General features: G+C 33.3%; 2 protein-coding genes across 18 annotated transcripts in view; one reads left to right on the plus strand and one right to left on the minus strand.

Moving 5' to 3' along the window:
• Positions 1–16,575, plus strand: part of LOC113227790 (pancreatic triacylglycerol lipase-like) — a 51,938-nt gene extending 35,363 nt beyond the window's left edge. For 6 of the 15 annotated variants that reach the window (XM_026460800.1, XM_026460804.1, XM_026460802.1 and 3 more), the window contains 2 exons: positions 3,701–3,709; positions 4,316–4,692. In XM_026460800.1, the coding sequence (XP_026316585.1) occupies positions 3,701–3,709; positions 4,316–4,677 (371 nt within the window). In that variant the 3' untranslated portion in view covers positions 4,678–4,692. Of the gene's footprint in view, positions 1–3,700; positions 3,710–4,315; positions 4,693–8,123; positions 8,267–8,919; positions 9,642–16,442 lie in introns of those variants that run through there. The other 9 variants (XM_026460792.1, XM_026460793.1, XM_026460796.1 and 6 more) reach the window with 4 other exon arrangements.
• A 2,123-nt stretch (positions 16,576–18,698) lies between these two features.
• The window catches only part of LOC113227789 (protein 4.1 homolog), a 141,531-nt gene continuing 140,662 nt past the window's right edge, over positions 18,699–19,567 (minus strand). For 2 of the 3 annotated variants that reach the window (XM_026460790.1, XM_026460789.1), the window contains one exon: positions 18,700–19,412. In XM_026460790.1, the coding sequence (XP_026316575.1) occupies positions 19,341–19,412 (72 nt within the window). In that variant the 3' untranslated portion in view covers positions 18,700–19,340. Of the gene's footprint in view, positions 19,413–19,567 lie in introns of all 3 variants that reach the window. The other variant, XM_026460791.1, reaches the window with a different exon arrangement.

Raw genomic sequence — 19,567 nt, forward strand, 5'->3', positions numbered from 1 at the left:
TTAAGTAGAGTAGTATGGGTAAAAGCATTCGATGGCTTTTGCACTTTATTTTTGGTCGCAAGTGAAGTTCAAGTTTGTCCAACCATCTTGTTTGCTTCAATAATCTGTAATTTTCATTAATAAACAATGAAACCCATTTTAGAACCTTTTTCCATCAAACAAGATCATACGAAAACGTGTAGAATATAATTAAAAATGTAGTCAAAATGTAAATTATGACAAGAAACACAAATTCTGATGTACAATCACGTCAATTACTGTATTATTAAGACGCATAGTCTAGAGATTCAAGATTATTATTAGACTTTTTAGAAGGAATATGATTTGGTACGCCAATTCTGCTTAAAAGAACTGTTTATTACACAAAATGTGTGTTTCAGGCTACAAAAATTTGTCATGAAAACTGTAATTCTTTAATTCGGTACTTATGTAAATGTATTTAGAATTAAATGGCTGAGCCATCAAAGCTATTATCTTTTTTTTTAAGAAAAAACCTTAATTCGCAAAACTCAACATCACCCCAACTATACTTTGTTTTAGCGAGAATTGTATTACAAATCGTCGCGAGCTTAGAATATCTTTTTATCATGTTTAATATAAAAATAACATTCTTTTTATTTCAACTAATAGAAATGTATATACAAATGAGTGCAATAATGGAAGTATTGGGGGTTGAACATCAGTACTAGATCAATCCTCCTCATCAACTTGATACGCATTGTACTCATTGGCGTTAAAATGGTTCAATTAAAATTCCCATTTTAATTTGTAACGTATATTAGGGTTGAACCCAAAGTTACTCAAACTAGATTTGTTTTCTTACATTAAAATAACAAGTATTATTTATACTTGTTATTTTTATATAAGTTGAAAACTGTAGCGGTCGTTGTCTATATATAGTTACTTGAATCCGTAAATCTCTATGGCGTGTGCTTTGACGACCCCGATGGCTCTGTGGTGTGGCTGGATGAATACAATAGAATAGAAAAAAGTCTACTTATCAAATTATAAACAATCAACAAAATTTGAAATACTATTATGAGAGTAACTAATGTCACAGCCGAAGTTAGGCTGTGACGATGATTTTCAGTGGACTCTAAAATTTAATGAATACTGGACGTGCATGTCACGTAATATGATTAAAAATAAATACATAAATATTGTGTGACAAGGAGCTTCCGAGTTCCATATATTATCAACTTACAACATTTTTACGTTACAAATACATGTCGGAATATAACCGTTAGGAGGCATCGAGGTAAACACACTTAGCAACCACTGATTTAGGCAGAGATTAATTATTTTTTTTGTAAACCGTTACATGTGATTATTTACTCAAAAATTAAAAATTTCGCAACGTTATCATGAGTAATAATTAAACATTTAGAAACATGGAAGTGGGACACAATAGTTTGATCAATTAACAAAGTAATAAGGACTTCAAATTCAATTCATTCAGTCGACTTCAACTCACAACGAACAATACAAGTGTTCAACACAGATATTAAAGAGTGTGCACGCAATTGTTGGCTTTAACATGCATTCTTCATGTCGAAAATGATAAATAATAACAATTTTGACAGTGAAAGTGCTCCCGCGAATTTAAAGTTATGTATGTGCTTTTATACCATTGAGTATATAACCAGAAACAGAGACGAAGTAACGGCCATCCATCCTTGGAAACTCATCAGGTAAATGGGCCTTATCTCACTTTTAAATATCAACTTTCGCTTGCGCTGAAATCACAAATCAGAAAACTAAAATTGTATAACGCCAACAACTGACCTGTGTGTACGTGTCCGTATATTCCAAAAATATCCTGTATTTATTGTAATAAAGATAATATCTCTAACATTGGGGGCTGTTCCATTCGGTGGTGTGGGCAAAGCAACAAAACATCTAAATACAAATTAACCAGTTCATCGGTAATTCAATATTAAATATGTAATTTTTTTTTTCGTCCGTTACAGCAACGCTCAAGTTAAACTAGTCGATTTGAAGTGAAACAATTGACGACAGTCGTCAAGTGTTTCGAATTCGGGCTGACCAATACGAGCGCAGTTGTCACAGTATTGATTTGGCAGAATAGTTTTCAAACAAATTAAATGACATTTTGTCTCTATTTCTGGTCATATACTCGATGTTTTATACTAATTAATGAATAGTAATAGGGGTTAAAGTATGAAATTGCCAATTTGTACTGAAAATCTAAATTGTTTATTTTTTAAATTTTTAACAAATTTATTTAATCAAAATAGTTGCCATTATTATCTATACATTGCTGCCATCTAATGGGAAGGTTATTAATGCCTTTGCGATAGAACTCCGACGATCTAGACTGCACAAACTGTGTGAAAGCATTTTGTACTGCCTCCTGGGAAGAAAACTTCTTGTCACGTAGATAATTGTCCAAATCACGAAAAAAATGATAGTCCGTTGGAGCAAGGTCTGGTGAATACGGAGGATGACGAATGGTTTCTAACTGCAGTTCCTGAAGGGTCAAAATGGTTTCTCGTGCTGTGTGAGGTCTCGCGTTGTCGGGGAGCAATAATGGTGAAGATCGATTCATGAGTCGGGGCTGTTTTACTGCTAGTTTTGTCAACATGGTTCGGAGTTCGGCACAATAGACATCTGCCGTTATTGCTTGACCAGATCGGAGAAAACTATAGTGAATAACACCATGCTGAGACCACCAAACAGTTACCATTACCTTTTTATTGGTAGCTTTTGCTTTAGGACACTGTTGTGGCATTTGACCTGGGGTCAGCCATTGCATTTTTCTTTTCCGGTTATCATAAAGAATCCACTTTTCATCACATGTTACAATTCGATCCAATATTCCTTCATTTCTGTACCGGTTCAACAAGGCAACACAAGTTTCAACACGCGTTTCTTTCTGCAGATCAGTCAAATCATGAGGCACCCATTTTTCGTATTTTTTTATTTTATTGATTTGACGCAAGTGAGTCAATATTGTGGGTAAGGTAACGTTAAACCATGCCGCTAATTCCTGGGTAGTTTGACTAGGATCGGCTTCCACTATCTCTCTTAATTCATCGTTATTCACCTGTGTGGGCGGTCTTCCTCGTGGCTCGTTCTTTAAGTCGAAATTTCCATCACGAAAGCGTTTAAATCAAAATCGCACGGTGCGTTCATTAGTAGACCCCTCTCCAAACGCAGCATTGATATTGCGGGCTGTTTCTGCCGCGTTAGTTCCGCGTCGGAACTCGTATTCAAAAATCACTCGAATTTTCGCAGTATCCATCTTTCTTGTCTAAATTGAATAACAAAAACAATTGAAAGTCGATATTCAAATGTTTCAAATTTAAAAAAAAAAATCACAGAAACCATTTGAAAAAAGTTTCATTCGAAAACCTCAAACCATGAAGATTCTATGAAAATTCAAAGAACCTATTGCAATAAAACGGCAATTTCATACTTTAACCCCTAATATTTATCGCTGTACAGAGTAAATAAAAATTTTGTTGATGACAAGTCAGAGTCATATTCGCTAAATTGGAGCTCTTAAAAATAGTACCAAGACCGCAATGCTAGTGCCTTCTTACGAAAAAGTGGGATTTTTTACCCTAAATTTAATCCCTGCTAATTTTGTCAATTACTGTAGATATAATTGTTCAGAAACGACTGTACTTGACTTTGTTATATATATATATTTTATTATTTCAATTTAAAATTACAGAACTGACAGGTATGTATAAAGCAAATGATAATAAAGCCTTTATTAGATATTGTGTTGGTTAAAAAATAACTCCATGGCGTCAAGTACAAATTATGCTTAAATTATATCATTTGCTGAAAATTTTGTCAGATTTTGCTAGTCTCAAAGTAGCAGAACCATACACTAAAGTGTGTACAAATAAATTACCTATTAGTTTTATATACAATTACGAGTTCATAAAGTCTGCCAGAGTTAAATATATAAAAAGCCAGTAAATGTTTTCAATGCTAGCATGACTGGCCAAAGTTATTTGAGTTCACTGTTTTAACACACGTCAGTACCTGTGTCTGTTCCGTTCACTTGAACATAAATTCTATTACCATGAAGGACACGTTTTATATTATATTTTATGCATTAAAGAAATTGAGTGCAAAATGTCATTGTTTGCTTTTCTGGCTTGCGCTGACAGCTCTTTTGTACCACTAAATTCCTTCGTGCATCACACACGAATGGCATCTGACCTTGATTATTAACTCTTTTAATCATATTTGTTGACAATTTATAATGTAGTGGTTCCACAAATGTTCATCAATTACATTTGCTTTATTTTTTTATTTTTGAAATTAAAAATTACAGGACAGACTGCTACGTATAGAGGAAGTGATTTTAATGATAAACCAGTATTTAGACAAGGACCAGGTTTAGCGGTGGTTAAGAAGATTGGTCAGAGAATTGAAAAAGTTATTCAAAAAGTAATACAAATAGCTAAGTACATAATAAATAAAGATGATTGTGAATTGGACAATAAACAAGACGTTGTTGAATTGTGGGAGAAAAAAAATAAACAAGTACTGGATATGGCACAAGAAATATTGCCAAATATGCAAGAGGATGATAAATCTTTAAGTATAGATACTCTTACTGAACTGCTCAATTATTTAAAAGCAAATAAAAATACGACTGATTCTCTTGACAACGATGTCAAGCCTGAAGTATAGAAACGATATTTATAATTTATCTGAAATCATAAATTACTAAAAATGAATATGATAATTTAACTGCGTCATAACTTAGACCTGCTTAAACTGAAATCAGAGAAGTTCCGAATTCAGAAGTCTATCACATCTATAATTAGCCTGAAAATAACGATAATCGAATCAACCTTAAGACTGAAGATTATTTATTCCATGATATAAATATTGAGAACCCACCCGGAAATGAAAAAAACTTCAACGTAAAAAACTCAAGAATTAAAAATTAAATTCTCAAAATCCTACAGTGAACAATCTGAACATAAAAAAGGAAATATAACAAATATAGTCAAAATAACTTCTATGTTACCTGTAATTCCTTGTAAACGATTTATGACTACGAAGTACAATATATACCTGTGGAATTTCCGACTTTTTGAAATATGTATGTGTATAATTTTACTAGAACATTTAAATCTGTTACCAGCGCAAGTTTAAATCTGTTACAGTTGTAATTTTACTTTGCTGAGGTTTGAAGGTTCATCTTTTCAATTACGTTAAAATAATAAAATTTTATTATTTATTAAAATATATATCTTATTTATTAATTATTATTTAACTGCCTCCAAGGTCGAACGGTTACCATGCCGGACTGCCACGCAGAGGTCCCAGGTTCGATTCCCGGGCCGGGCGAAATATTTGTACGGCCTACATTTATTTCTCTCGTGAGTTTGGGTGTAATTTGTGGTTGTCTATGTGTGTGTCCATGGCACCCGCGACCCAGGGTTTCCCTAGTGCGGGGCTATGTTGAGTGCGTACGTTATTATTATTTGTAATGTCATATCAACTAAAGGTCACAGGATGACATTTAATATGTATTATTTCCAATAAGGTTTCATTCCGCGAGTGGGTAAAAGCATTCGACGACTTTTGCACTCCATTTTTGGTCGCTAAGTATGTTCAAGTTTGTTCCACCATTTTCTGCTTCCATAATCTGTATTTTCATTAATAAATAATTTTCACAAGTGTTGTGCGTAATTAAAATCGTTTTAGAACCTTTCTCCATCGCCATTATAAAACTAAATCACTCGAAAATATTTAGAATTAAAATATAGTCGAAATTTAAAAATAAGCCGAAAACACATATTCTCATTTACAATTATGTAGTTTATTGTATATTAAAACAAACATAATGTAGTCTAGTCTATACAAGATCGTAAAACATAATAGAGAAGCTGTTGCATTTTTAAGAAGCCGATTTTATAAAGAAAGTACTTATAGTAGGTAAGTTATTTCTACATCTAAGAAATGCTTCCTGCGCAATTGTGGAAAGGATAGCAGAAATAGGCAAATACGCAGTATTCATAAATAGCTGTAACTATTAAAATATTTAGAAACTACAGACTCACTATGTGACATTTTTTAGTGACGTCCTGCTTTCAGATATTTCATATAAAAATGACGAGATTTTTCTATTTTTATATATACAATACAGTATAAATGGATATAAAAGCGTAATAGGCTTGAATCCCTCTAATTAATCAATCCAATTATACCATAAATATTTTTCCTATATAAAAGACAGCAATAAAATATTTTAAGCCCGTGCTACATAGTTATTGATCGATAACAACCATTGTCCGGTGCAATACCGTATACTATGTCTACGCAGCATTTGTTTACGTGGTCATGCGACAGTTTGCCATAACTTACACATTTTAGTATACATACAATCAGCCATCGCGAAGTGAGCCCAATTTACATCTGTAGTTGCAAGTCAAATTAATAAACTTTCATGACAGTTCATGTCATTATCACAATAAAAACACAAACTGTATGTAACATCAGAAACTACATATATATTTTTAAGGTCCTTCGAGCAAGATTGCACCGCATAATCTTGTTTTTTGCAATCTAAAAACTATAACCTAAATCGCGTGACATGATTTAAAGCTGTCGCGTAGAAATTGTAGCACGAATGAAGTATACTTATATTATTTTAATTATATTTACGTTAAATTACTGCAAGGCAATTTTTTTGAAGGTAAAAATTTAAGTCATAGTCCGTCAAGCCGTTGATTAGTTAGTTGGAGACTTCCCACGTGTCCAAGACTTGTCAATCTTCTTCAACGTGCAGGTTTCATATCAATATTTTCGTTTACCGGTAGCGCGAGGTGTTGCTACTAAATATTTACAAACATACGTTATTTAGAATTAATAACATTATTATGTTTTATTAAATGACTTAATAACTAAATTCTCTACCAACTGCTTACATAAAATAATACAATGTTTAAACATAACTTTCGTAGTCATATTGTAAAATGTTATATTTCTCAATCTTGTCTCAATCACTCATCAATTGCAAATAATTTGTGGCCTTTATAATTTCCCTGTGGAACTCCCTTTGGATTCGGTTTATATAGTATGTAGGTACCTAAGCTATTTATATTTAGTTTACTCTCGAATGTTAAAAATATGCACAATACATAACTTCTTTATGTATATCGATCGAAATAGCACCGATTATCTAATTAAGGCTAACGAGTATTAATGATCTACAAAATCAAAAGCTACCGTTGAATCGATAGGCCTTACGAACAGATCAATAACTCAAGAAACGTCGGTTTGTTTGAAAAAACAAATATACGCGATTTCAATCCGGAAAAACAGTAAAATAAAAAGTATTTCTTTTTCATTATAATGTCAGTTTAGGAGTTTAGAATTTTCAATGTGTATACATATAAATACTTTAATGAACATTTACTAAACTTAGTAGATTGTCAATGTACACAAATTATAAGAGGGTGGAATGTAAGCTGAAGCGTTACGGCTGCGAATTCTGTTGCGAATGAAATGACTGTTGTATTTGGAAATTCTCCATGGCCAAGTTGGGCTACCAGTTGTACAATAACAGCCATATATATGAAGTTTCATACCTGTTATGATGAAGGTACAGAGAGTCTATAAAATTGTGCAAAATCATAATATTTTTTAACTTTATATACATTGATAAATTTGTATAAGAAAATAAAAACTTCGAAACACTTATCTCAATCTACCACTACTGGCAAAGTTTCTTTTTTGTGAAAATGATTTCCTTTTTCTCGAGCTCGCTAATTATAAGAATACAAAGAAGTAGTGCACAACAAGATTATCACACATTTTTAATAAATTATTGTACGTGATATTCAGATTCAAGAAAACATGAAAGTGGGTACAAACAGTATATAACAATTGGATTATTGACATACCTCGTGCCATCTCTTCAATGGTGCTACCAAGTTCTTCGATATAAACAATTTTTATCATTTACTCCGAATTTAGGCAAAAAGTATCACAAAACATTACTCTAAATTTAATCCCTGTATTATAATAATTGTTAATGACCATAAATGAGACTGTTCAAAAACAATTCTACTTGACTTAGTTCTTTGTGTCAATATTTTATTATTCCAATTTAAAAATTACAGGACTGCCTGGTATGTATAATGGAAATGATAGTAATGCCTTTATAGACATGTTATACCTATAGAACAATTAAACAGATATTTTATCTGATAAATAGAATAAATTTTATTGTTCCAAAGTAGCAGTGTCATGGAAACATAAATTACACCGCTGCATTTCATAAATAGTGGCCAAATTGAAAATTGATCCTTTTTTTATTTATTACTGACATTTATTCGATAAATGCGAAATTTTATTGTGGTTGGGTTCCAAGATTTCCATTGATTAGAATAATCACATGACAATATTGGATTGGTCTACGATTAGTCTATTTTGGGCAGCAGACGTTACAAGTCATTTTTCTGAAGAATTCGATGCTTTTGAGATAGGCCTCTATTCTCGAAAGCCGTCGATGTTTTTTTAGGTATTCCATAAATCCACCATGTTTTTTCAATATTATCATGACTACACAAAGTTATTAGAGTTGACTGTATCAACTGCCCCTATATTTGTTCACTGTCTGTTCACATTACTTTTATTGGCATACAGGACACGCACAATACTTGAATAAAGAAATCTAGTGCAAAATGTCTTTATTTACTTCTCTGACTGTGGAAATTACTCGTGCAAATTTTAGGATCTACTTGCGCTGTTAGCTATTAGTTCTTATTTACTTCGCACGTGTTTCGTAACAGATAAGTAGGATCTAGTCTTAAATTGAAATCCTTATAATTACGATTGTTGGCGATTTATAAATGTGATCGTTTAAAAACTTGTTTAACAGTTGTTTCATTTTTTACTTTAATTAAACAATTGCAGAACGGACTGGTATGTATAAAGGAAATGATAATGGTGCTAAATCTATAATTAGAGGAGGTATTCAATGGGGGAACATTGGTCAGAAATTTCGACACGTTATTAAAAAAATAGTAGATACAGCTAACTACATATTTTCCGAGGAAGGAGGAGCTTGTGAGGAGACCCGTAAAGAAGATGTTCTTGATAAGTGGGAAAAAACAAACAAAAAGATCATTGAAAACGAAAGACGTGAAAAGAGTGAAGATGATCTGATCATACCCGACAATTATTCTGACAACGGAGATGACGACGAAGATATAACTGTAATAAAAAATATTCCCGATTCTCCTGATTTTAATGATGATATGAACACGGCACTTGACGACGATGACGATTTCTCGGTTCCACCACAGGACGACAAAGATGTAGGTATAATTAAACATATTGATGTTAAATATGATCCTCATGGACTACACATAGGCGGACGTCCACATAACAAAGATGTTCCAAATCCGTACACTAACTATTATGATAGATATAAAAATCAATATTATGGACAACAACGAAAGTGTCCCTACTCTCGACATCAGAGAGCTTTCGAAGTTTGCAAAAATCCAGATGCGAAAAGACTTAGATTTAGAAACGCCACAAGTAAAAGACTTTTAATGAAAAAAATGAAGCAGAGCAAACTTAAAGCGCGAAATTCCGCAGCGAACAAATTGAAATGAAGACAAAAAAATATGAAAAAATTAACGTGCTAATTACTGGTATCTTTGACAGGCAAGTTGAAATTTCAACCTGCCAATATTAAAACAATAATAATTATTTACGACACTGGAAAGGTAAAATGTCTAATGTGCATTTGGAAAGAAACTAAAAAGGTTCAGCTTTTCAATTTAAGAAATAAAATTGTGTTATATTTCCTTTTTGTAATACAACATACTGATAAAAAAAATCACTGTCAATATCAATAAAGTTATCTCTTCTTCGAAATGTCAATTTTCTCTCGCAGACAAAAGTTATCTCTTCTTGGAACTGTCATCGAAGAAGAGATACCTTTTGTCTTCAGGCTCATGCTAAGCCTGCTGATTTCACTCCAAGTGATTTTGTTGTGGAACGAAGTTAAACGTCGAGTGTAATGTGAACGAAATCAAAGCCGTGACGAACATAAGTCATCCATTATTGGTGCATTTGACGCGTTAAAAAGTGATCGTGCAGTGCGGCGGAAATTACGGAGGAATATTATTAAACGCGCTAGACTGTGTATACAGCGTAATGGACTACATTTTGAGCAATTATTGAAGCATTGCTGACTGCATTAAGTGAGTTTTTGATTTTTTATTTTTTTTTGTTCTCGCACTCTTTGAGGGAGGCCTATGTTCAGCATTGCAGCAGATAAGGACGATGATTACGATAGATAATTTAGATAGAATTGTACATAAGTTGATTGCAAATTTTTAAATACGCCTGATTATAGTAGTAGTACCAACTTGTGATGTAACAATTTCCTCCAGTTTTAACAAAAACTTCTGTATTTTGACGGTGCTAAGGTCGTAGAAAGTGTGAAGTTTCAATTGCAAGTAAATGAATTAAAATACCAAACAACTACAGCAATTAAATTACCTGGTTCTATCGGGCATCGAATCTGAGGCCTCATCATCGAGCGCACAGAGCTAGCCGTTCGGCTACCGAGGTCGACAATACATAAACTCGCGTGCTGATTCCACCCACTGTTTGCCACTGTTTGTTGCTTTAGCAACGGCGTCTATTATTGTCGGGTGTCAATATTATTTACAATTTACCGGAAAACTTTGAGACGTTTTAATTTATTTATTTGTCAAGTATTTGAAAAAAAAAACAAAAACGAATTTTTGTTTCCATTATACAGTATGCTCCTTTAAAATGGACAGTGGTTTTTTTATCACCATATATTCTAAATGCACGTTATACACTTTAGGTACCTTTCCAGTGTCGATATTATATTTGCAGACTATATTATATTAAAAGGAATTAAAATTTTTTTCGTAAAGGGGTTTATCTGTTTTTATCACCCGAAAATTAGAGAGTCAAATTTTTGGAGCGAAAACACATTAATGTAATTATTTTTAGCGTCTATTAATTGAACCTGAATTCACATTGTGTATTTTTAATTAGGTCTCTTTTTAGGACTTTTGCACTCCATTTTTGGTCGCTAAGTGAATTTCAAGTTTGTTCTACCATTTTATTAACTTCAATATGTATTTTCATTAATAAATAATTTCCACAAAAATCGAGCAGTTTTTATAAGGTTTTTATAAACATTTCTCCATCGCCATTAGAAAAACTAAATAATCCGAAACTGTTTCGAAATAAAATTCAATTATTCTGATTTACAATCAGGACACGTATTGTGTTACTAACATAGCCGATTAACATATCGATTCAAGATTGCAAAATATATCTTCTCGCATTTTTGAGACGCTGACTTTATAAAAGGAAATATGATGTGGTGAGTAATTTGTCCCTTTAACCACTTTTTATTGGATGACATTGTTTCTCGAACTCGAATCAAACGTAATAAAATATGCAGTTAGGACGCGTTACCACTATGTCGTGACGACAGATTGTCGTGCAGTTTACAGGGTTGTGGCTTGATTTAAATGAAGTTGTTCAGAAGTAGTACGACACGATTAACTGACGTTCACGATTTTTTATCGTTACAATGACAAACTGTCGTCACAGTGGGAACAGCTAGAACGACAGTCGTCAGACGATAAAAAAACGTCACGATAAAAACGTGACGACGGATTGTCGCAGCTCTTATTCTCATCACGTCTTATTTTATACGTCGCGTTATATTTTCTTTTCTTTGTTTGCTTCCTCTTCCGCATTTTTAAAAAGTAATACATTATTAAAATTTCGTCTTCGTCTATTTCGAGCGAACACACCGGCTTCCAAAAGAACATACAGTGCATCAAACGATTCTGTTGTGCAAACGACAAGGAGGTTGTCGTGACACGATAAATTGTCGTCACGATCTAGTGGGAACAGCTAGTCACGACAGTTGTTCAACGATAAAAAATCGTCCACGACAGATAGTCGTGATATGGGAACAGGCTAGCCACGACAGTCGTCCAACGATAATAAAATGTGACGACATAGTGAAAACGCGCCCTGAGAGTCGTATTCCAGAACTCTACTCAATGGTCAAGTCAGGATCTGAGTATGATTTCAAGCACTGGAAATACGACCCTAATGGCAAGGACTTGAATATGATTTTCAGTACTCACTGCAGTACTCTAGTCCTGACTTGAGTACTGAGTAGAGTTCTGGAATACGACCCTTTGTCTTGAATAACTACAATTGCAGAGATAGATACATCCGATAACATACGTAAGAAATATATAATCGTAAAATAGAAAAATTATTTTCATTAATTTTTTACTTAAATATTATAAGGGTAAATAAGCTTATTCCATATACAGGCTGTATATTTGAAAGTGGGACATACTTATAGAGTGCGTTATATTCCTGATTCTCAACCCAAAGAAATAATAAACTAATGAACTTAAAGTTTACAAAAAATATTTTTTAATTTTTTTTTATCGACTACTACTTGAGCACAACATTAGTTATCGAAATCTATGCACATCACTATTATTGCTCCGACGCAGCGGCGAAAAGGAAAGCACAGGTCGGGGGTGAGAACGCGGGCGCATAACCGAAATTGCTCAGTCCACGCCACGCGCGACCTTGATCTAACGAAGACACGTAAATTATTTGTCCTTCCGCTCGCCCGATCGCCGCAAAATGGGTATTTATTCTAACGTGGAATTGACTGAGATGGTGCGACTTTACGCAATAAGTGGTCATAGTGTGAGGCAAGCTATTGAAATGTTCCCAAATCGGAGTTTACGCGGAGGAGGTGAACAGGGTTTCGACACTGTTGCGTTGCGTGAGAGGATTATCTCAGCATTTTATACTGTGAGACAAAATGTGTTTGTGTTGTACAATTTAAAACAAAATTTACTATGCCGTGCTAGACTATGCATTGTGGAAAACGGTGGACATTTTGAACACTTGCTCCGTACCACGTAAGTGTAAATAAACTGTAAATAACTAAAAAATCAATCATTGTAATTAATTTGATTTTACATTTTTAACTACGCCAAAAACCTCAATTCTTATTAAATGATAACTACTTACTAAAACATTTCGATGATAGTTCAAGTAAAAAACAATTAACATAACCTAAAACGTAAATGTGAAATCATTGTTATTGTTGCTATCTCACTCGGCGCTCGCTTGGTAGCATTCCCATTGCACTCGAAATTTAAGCGTAAAGGGAATCGGTTTATTCCTATCTACACTTCAAAACACATTTGTTGATTTATTTTTTGTTCTATCCCATATCCTAATTTTATTTTAGTCTATGTTAAGTTGTAACATGATTTACTATGACATGTCTGAATATGTCTCACTTTCAAATATACAGCCTGTATATTCATTTAAAAGTTTGTTCATTGATATTATTTTCCGAAATGTTACTGTGTAGATGGCGTATCGGAGTTCATTGTGATTGGTCCGAACATTTTATCTACCGGTTCAACTAGCCAATGACATTGCTTTTAAAATTCCCTACTTGAGAAAAAATGGCGGGAATTGAAAAGAAGGGATTTAGACATTGACCTGCCAATACAATTTAAAAGTCAATGTCTATAACTAAAAGAAAAAATTATGTATTCGTATTTGATCAAATGTTGAAGTTAGATTGGTCAGGAATTATAACGATATTTTGTGGTTAGTAATTTTGTTGAGTATATTTTAAGGTTGTAATGTAAATTGTTGGAGAAATGGATAATTTAATAAATCAGTTTGGTTAATACGGCGTTTTATTGAAGTGCTTGGAGAAGTCTACACATAATAATGTGATATTATCCGAATGCAAAGTACATCGTATATGAATCTATACATAAAGAATTATAAAACATTTAAAAGAAAGCCTAAGAAAAAATCTAATGATTGGAATAACCTACTAACCTACACAATACAGAATTCATAAACTACGATAAAATTAACAATACCAGAGTCAAAACAGATACAAAAAGAAAATCTTCAAAATAAAAACAATCTCAAAATAATACAATTGATATTAAGAAACTTAAAAATAAAATTAAAGCCTAAAATAATGCGAAAATTAAAAGTGTAAAAACCAAATAAATATCAAAATGCACCATGCAAAATAGGCATCTAGACTTCGGGTGGCGCGCCATTACAGTATCTCTTAGTTGGTGTTGTGATCATTACCTACACTATAATACATCGAGATTATGATAGTATACCATCACAAATGTCAAAATTTTGTTAAAACAACATTGTCAGACATCCACACTAATTACCTGGTCTCAAACTGGGGAACTCCGTGTACTATGAGTACCGGAGCAATGGAATTTACTCTGGGGCACTTTCCAAAGCACCCAGATCAGAACCAATGTTGAAAAATTAATCACCCCACATTTATTCTACCTGAAATCGAACACGGGTTTAGTTGACCTAGGCCACATACCACATATAGGCCCACCAGGTCGTCAAAAAATTACTTCTTAGAATTTTGACCTCGAATTTTTTTTTGTAAGCAACGTTGGAAAGTATTGTAAATTAATACGCTTCTACAATCTTTGGAAGCTAAATTTTTTTTCGGTAGACTAGTGGGGAACGAAATCCCGCAGCCCCGGAACTCATTTTCAACTGTTTCACAGGGACTAAAACTTGTTTTCCTTGTAGATAATGACCTAAATTACAGTCAAATGGTAACTTATGGCGCATTTACAGGTCAGACGACAGTCACTTGCCCGCGGAAAGTGGCAAACTACCCGGTGTAAATAATGAGTCGTTTAACGACCGCGGTCGCAGGCGGCTGGCCGCACGCGATTCCTATTTACTCAAATAAATTATATGAAGAGACCAGGGAAAGAATGACCAATCAAAATTCGTTTTTAGTACCGCCATGCAGTTTAATAAACGCTGAGCGTAATTTGCCTAAATCAGAAAGAGGCTAATAAGGTTCAATGTCCTGAATAATTAGTTTTTACTTTTAATCATAAAAATACTTGACTAAATGGTACTTGACTAAATAGTAAATGGTACAAAAGTTAAAAAAGATTTAAAAATATTTTGTTAAAATGGATTACGTAGCCTTACATACATTTATGTCAGCATTGACATTGTTTGAAGTAGTATTAATTTGTGCGTGTCTTTTTCACCAATATTCAAGTTTGTTAAAATTACGAATTATTTTTTCCTAAAATTCTCCTGATGTGACTTTGATCGTTCTTTCCCTGACCTCTTCATATACCATATCCTTGGTGGAAAACGCGTGTAAGCGAAGACGGCAACCGACTTGGCGTAAACCCTGCCGCCGAGCCGCCGACTACGTCGCCTTCGGCAATCGGCAAGGCGAAGTGGCCTGCCGAATGCGGTAGACATCCCGGTGTAAATGCGCTATTAGGGGTGCCTTCAAATTAGACGGATGCAGAAGCGCTGCAGTGTCGCGTCTGTGTTACTGCAGCCGAGCACTGCAAATTTTCATACAATATCTAGTGTGCACAAGTGGCGCGCGCGTGGCCACAATATTTAGATATTGTCTTATTTGAAGACATTAGTACAATAAATAAAACGAATATTTTATTTTTTTAAAACAAAGCATTTTTATTGTAATATTTTTTATCGATAACTTCATCGTATGTTGGTACAAAATGATCGGGGCGGGACTACAAAAATAAACATCTCAATAAATATATGATATACATAACGTAAGGACGATGAAAGACGAAAAAAGGTTCAAACATATAACACCTTTTTATTTATTTACGCTTTTATCATTACAATACCGACACTTTATTTGGTACGTGTTTTACACTCACCGGCACATTTAACGGAACAAAGCGAGGATATCAAATAGTAACATGAACATATTTATAAATAAAATTTAGACACATATTTTAACATCGATTGAGTAGTCTTATCCAACCTTCATTGAAAAAAGGCGAAATTAAACAAAATCCCTTATTTAGATATTATGACAAAGCAGAAACAACTGACAAAAAGGATAATAGTTTAACATTGATTAAATCAAAGTTTAATAAATAAAAAACTTGTTCAACAAGAACGCAATAGGAAATTAAAAAGTAAAATAACCAACCACACTTTCGAAAAACACTGCATTATTTTGGGGATCTTTTATTGTTCCGCTAAATGTGCCAATGTGTGCAGTAATCATTGATCCTATTTGTGTTTATAGGGCTTGCATGTCACAGTTTGTGGTGTGATTCTGGATTGTAGCCTACTTTAATATTATAAGGTTCATCTTTTTTTGTCTGAAGGAAATGGAACCCTGTACTTTAGTTGAAAGTGTAGTAGGCGTACACATTTTTTATTACTTTATTATATAAAATTCCTCGATTCATAAGTTTGGTAATACGGTTTTCATTATCTATGTAATTACTTTTAAAGTCATACTAAGTGAAAGTCAAATAACTAAATTTATAATGTTTATTGTTTATTAGGTTTCATTCCGCTGGTGGGTAAAAGCGTCCGAAGACTTATGGACTCCGTTTTTGGTCGCTAAATGAAGTTCAAGTTTGTTCCACCATTTTCTTGCTTCAATGATCTGTATTTTCATAAATAAATAATTTCCACAACTGTCGTGCATAATTAAATCATTTTGGAACCTTTTCCCATCGTCATTACAAAACTAAACCATCCGAAGATGTCTCGAAATAAAAAATATAGTCAAAATATAAAAATAAGAGAGAAAACACTTATTCTGATTTACAATCAGGGGACTTATTGTATACTATTACAAACATAGTCTAGCGATACAAGATTGTGAAATATAGCTCCTTAGAGGTGCTGTTGCATTTTTAAGAAGCCGACTTTTGACTAAAACCTAGCGCTGCAACTGTCCTGAATAGGGGACTTTAGAATCAACGGCTTAACGGTGGCAACCGTTAGTTGTGCAATGCACAGCGGAAAGAGAGTTCCAACAGCTATCTAGACTCCGCTACCTATCTAGACAATACGATGGGTACTATACGTGCACCCGGGGCTGCTCACCCGAGAACCGGATGAAATCTGTGTAAATTGGCTGATCTGTGCTAAGAATGTGACTTAAAAGGTCCCTGTGCAGGCTTGCTTGCACAGGTTATAGTACCCTTCTCGTATACCCTTAGGGTAGATACGGAGGGCCACTGTAAACAAAACTTATGTAGCAACGTACGGGAATGTCCTGAAGAGGAGCAGCAGATGTTTACTTAGAATCTTAAGTGTAGTTGGGTTTTATACTTTTGTTTATATTGGAAGCAATAGAGATTTATTAGACTTATTTATTATTAAAAGAATGTGCGATAGGCAAGTAATTTATTAATTGCTGACCTTCTTATTTGGCAACTGTGTTTAGGACTTACGCTATATGTCGAAAAAAATGTGATAGTCGCAAAAAAACTAGAACTACATAAATTCAATTGGACATTATTAACCTAAGCCAAAAACTGCAACAGCACCCCAAGTACATTTTGTAGAAACTAGCAAGCACACTTTGTGTCATGTTCTAGCGAGTGTTCGATCTAGAAATCGTCCTAGACTAATTGAACCGGCTTGGAATGTCCTGTTTTTACATATTTAATATAAAAAATGATGTGATTTTTATTATTTTATTAATAAAAATTTATATACAAATGCGTATAACCCTGGTATTATTGGGGGTTGAACATCACTGGTACTAAATTGATAATCCAGACAAATTGATAATCAGGATTCCTATACAGGATGTGAAAAGTAGTAAAGCGTATTGATACTTTTCTTGAGTAATAATTTTATAGAAATTCAAACCAGGAACGGTTATTGTCTTCAGAGTTATTTCATTTGTATATTAATCCTCATAACGATTGTGCTATTTAAAATGCTGCCTGGCCTTAAAATAGTATGATATTAAGATCAATCGAAAAAAATCAAATTAAATAAAGCACAACATGTTTTTTTAAGCCCAATTTGATTTTCTTAATGCCAAAGAAACAAGACTTTTATTTTTAAGGAAAAAACGTACAATAACGGGCACTAACACGTTTGTGTAATTCCGGTGTAACACTAACCCTAAAGTATAGCACCTAGGTGGTGAAAATTTAGCAACACGACATTAAAATTTCTTTTTTAACAACGTACATTAGTTTTTTTGCGAATCTGTAATTGTCTACCTCCCTAAAACCTTTTTTATTGTTGCCTATAACGGCGTCACATTTAAATTAATCGCCAAGTGACGTCATACTGAATAAAAAGGGTTTTCATATTCATTTAAGGAGGTTACAATTGAAGCAATAAAATCTTTTAGTCCCGTGCTACATTGTATTGATTGAGAATTTAAATAATAATTGCTTTTCTTTTTTAATCTAAGAACGGTGGTCTAAATCGTGTGACATGATTTAAAGCTATTCCGTAGAAATTGTAACATGAATTATATTTTATTACACGAACACTTGATTATTTATTTTTATTTTTTAACTATGGCAACATTAATCGTACTACAAAGCCGGAAGGTTCACTTGCCTTAGCCTAAGCTTAATTAAAAAAAACTTTGAAAAATGCTGTAATGTCAACTTACAATATTTTTTACATTACAATATATAAAAATTGCATTCCTTAACTTTTAAAATAAAGGTGCGTTCTGACGTCACAACATCAAATATAATAAATTGAATAATTAACTCGTAATATTAATTAATAATAAACGTTTAATTAAATAACTTAATAATAATATTCGCAGTGATGTGCTTACAACTACTTGTATGTACCTCGATATACATACAATGTTTATACATGACTTTCGCCGCCATGCTGTAATGTTGTATACTTCTATTCTTTTCATAAGTTTAAATATATGTTCCATATAACTAGCAACTCTATTTCACTCATAAATTGTAAATATTGAGGGATTCAATTAGTTCCCCTGTGGAACTCACTGCGATTGCAATGAAATGTTTGTTTAATGTATTTTATAGTTTATTATTTTATGTGATTAATATATGTGATACACAGCTCCTTTATGTTTTTCGGTCTAAATAGCACAGATCGTCTAATGAAAACTAACGAGAATCGATGATCTACAAAATCAAAAGCTACCATTGAATAACTAATAAATAAACAAATGTTCATAAGAATTTTCATACCTTCCGTTTTGCATTATGCAAGGTGATAAAATAAAAACTACCACCACCCTCGTTTGAAAGCGTCTAAGACATGTCACTAGATCAAATTACGAAAGTAATTGTATATTGACAATTTAAGACGTTTTCAAATGTGGTCTTCAATCAGACATACATTGCGCGATATATAAACATTAAGATGTATATTAAACGTAACAGACAGTCAATGTATACAAATTACAAGATAGCGGATGGTGTGATGCCGCGTTACGGCTGCGTGCTCTGTTGTTGGATTTCGATCTTCTCCACTGTCATGTCTGGGTTCATCGCAGTGGCTTCCTGTAATACAACAATAAGCATATATTAGAAATTTGGTGCTACTTATGCAAAATATACAACTTGTGTAGAAGATAACAACTTTTGTAAACAGGCATTATAATTCTTTATCAGGAACTCCTGGGTTCATCTCCTAATACACTAAAACAGAAATATTT

The sequence above is a fragment of the Hyposmocoma kahamanoa genome, unplaced genomic scaffold (genome assembly GCF_003589595.1).
Source record: "Hyposmocoma kahamanoa isolate Upper Pololo Valley unplaced genomic scaffold, ASM358959v1 215, whole genome shotgun sequence".
Taxonomy (NCBI): Eukaryota; Metazoa; Arthropoda; class Insecta; order Lepidoptera; family Cosmopterigidae; genus Hyposmocoma; species Hyposmocoma kahamanoa.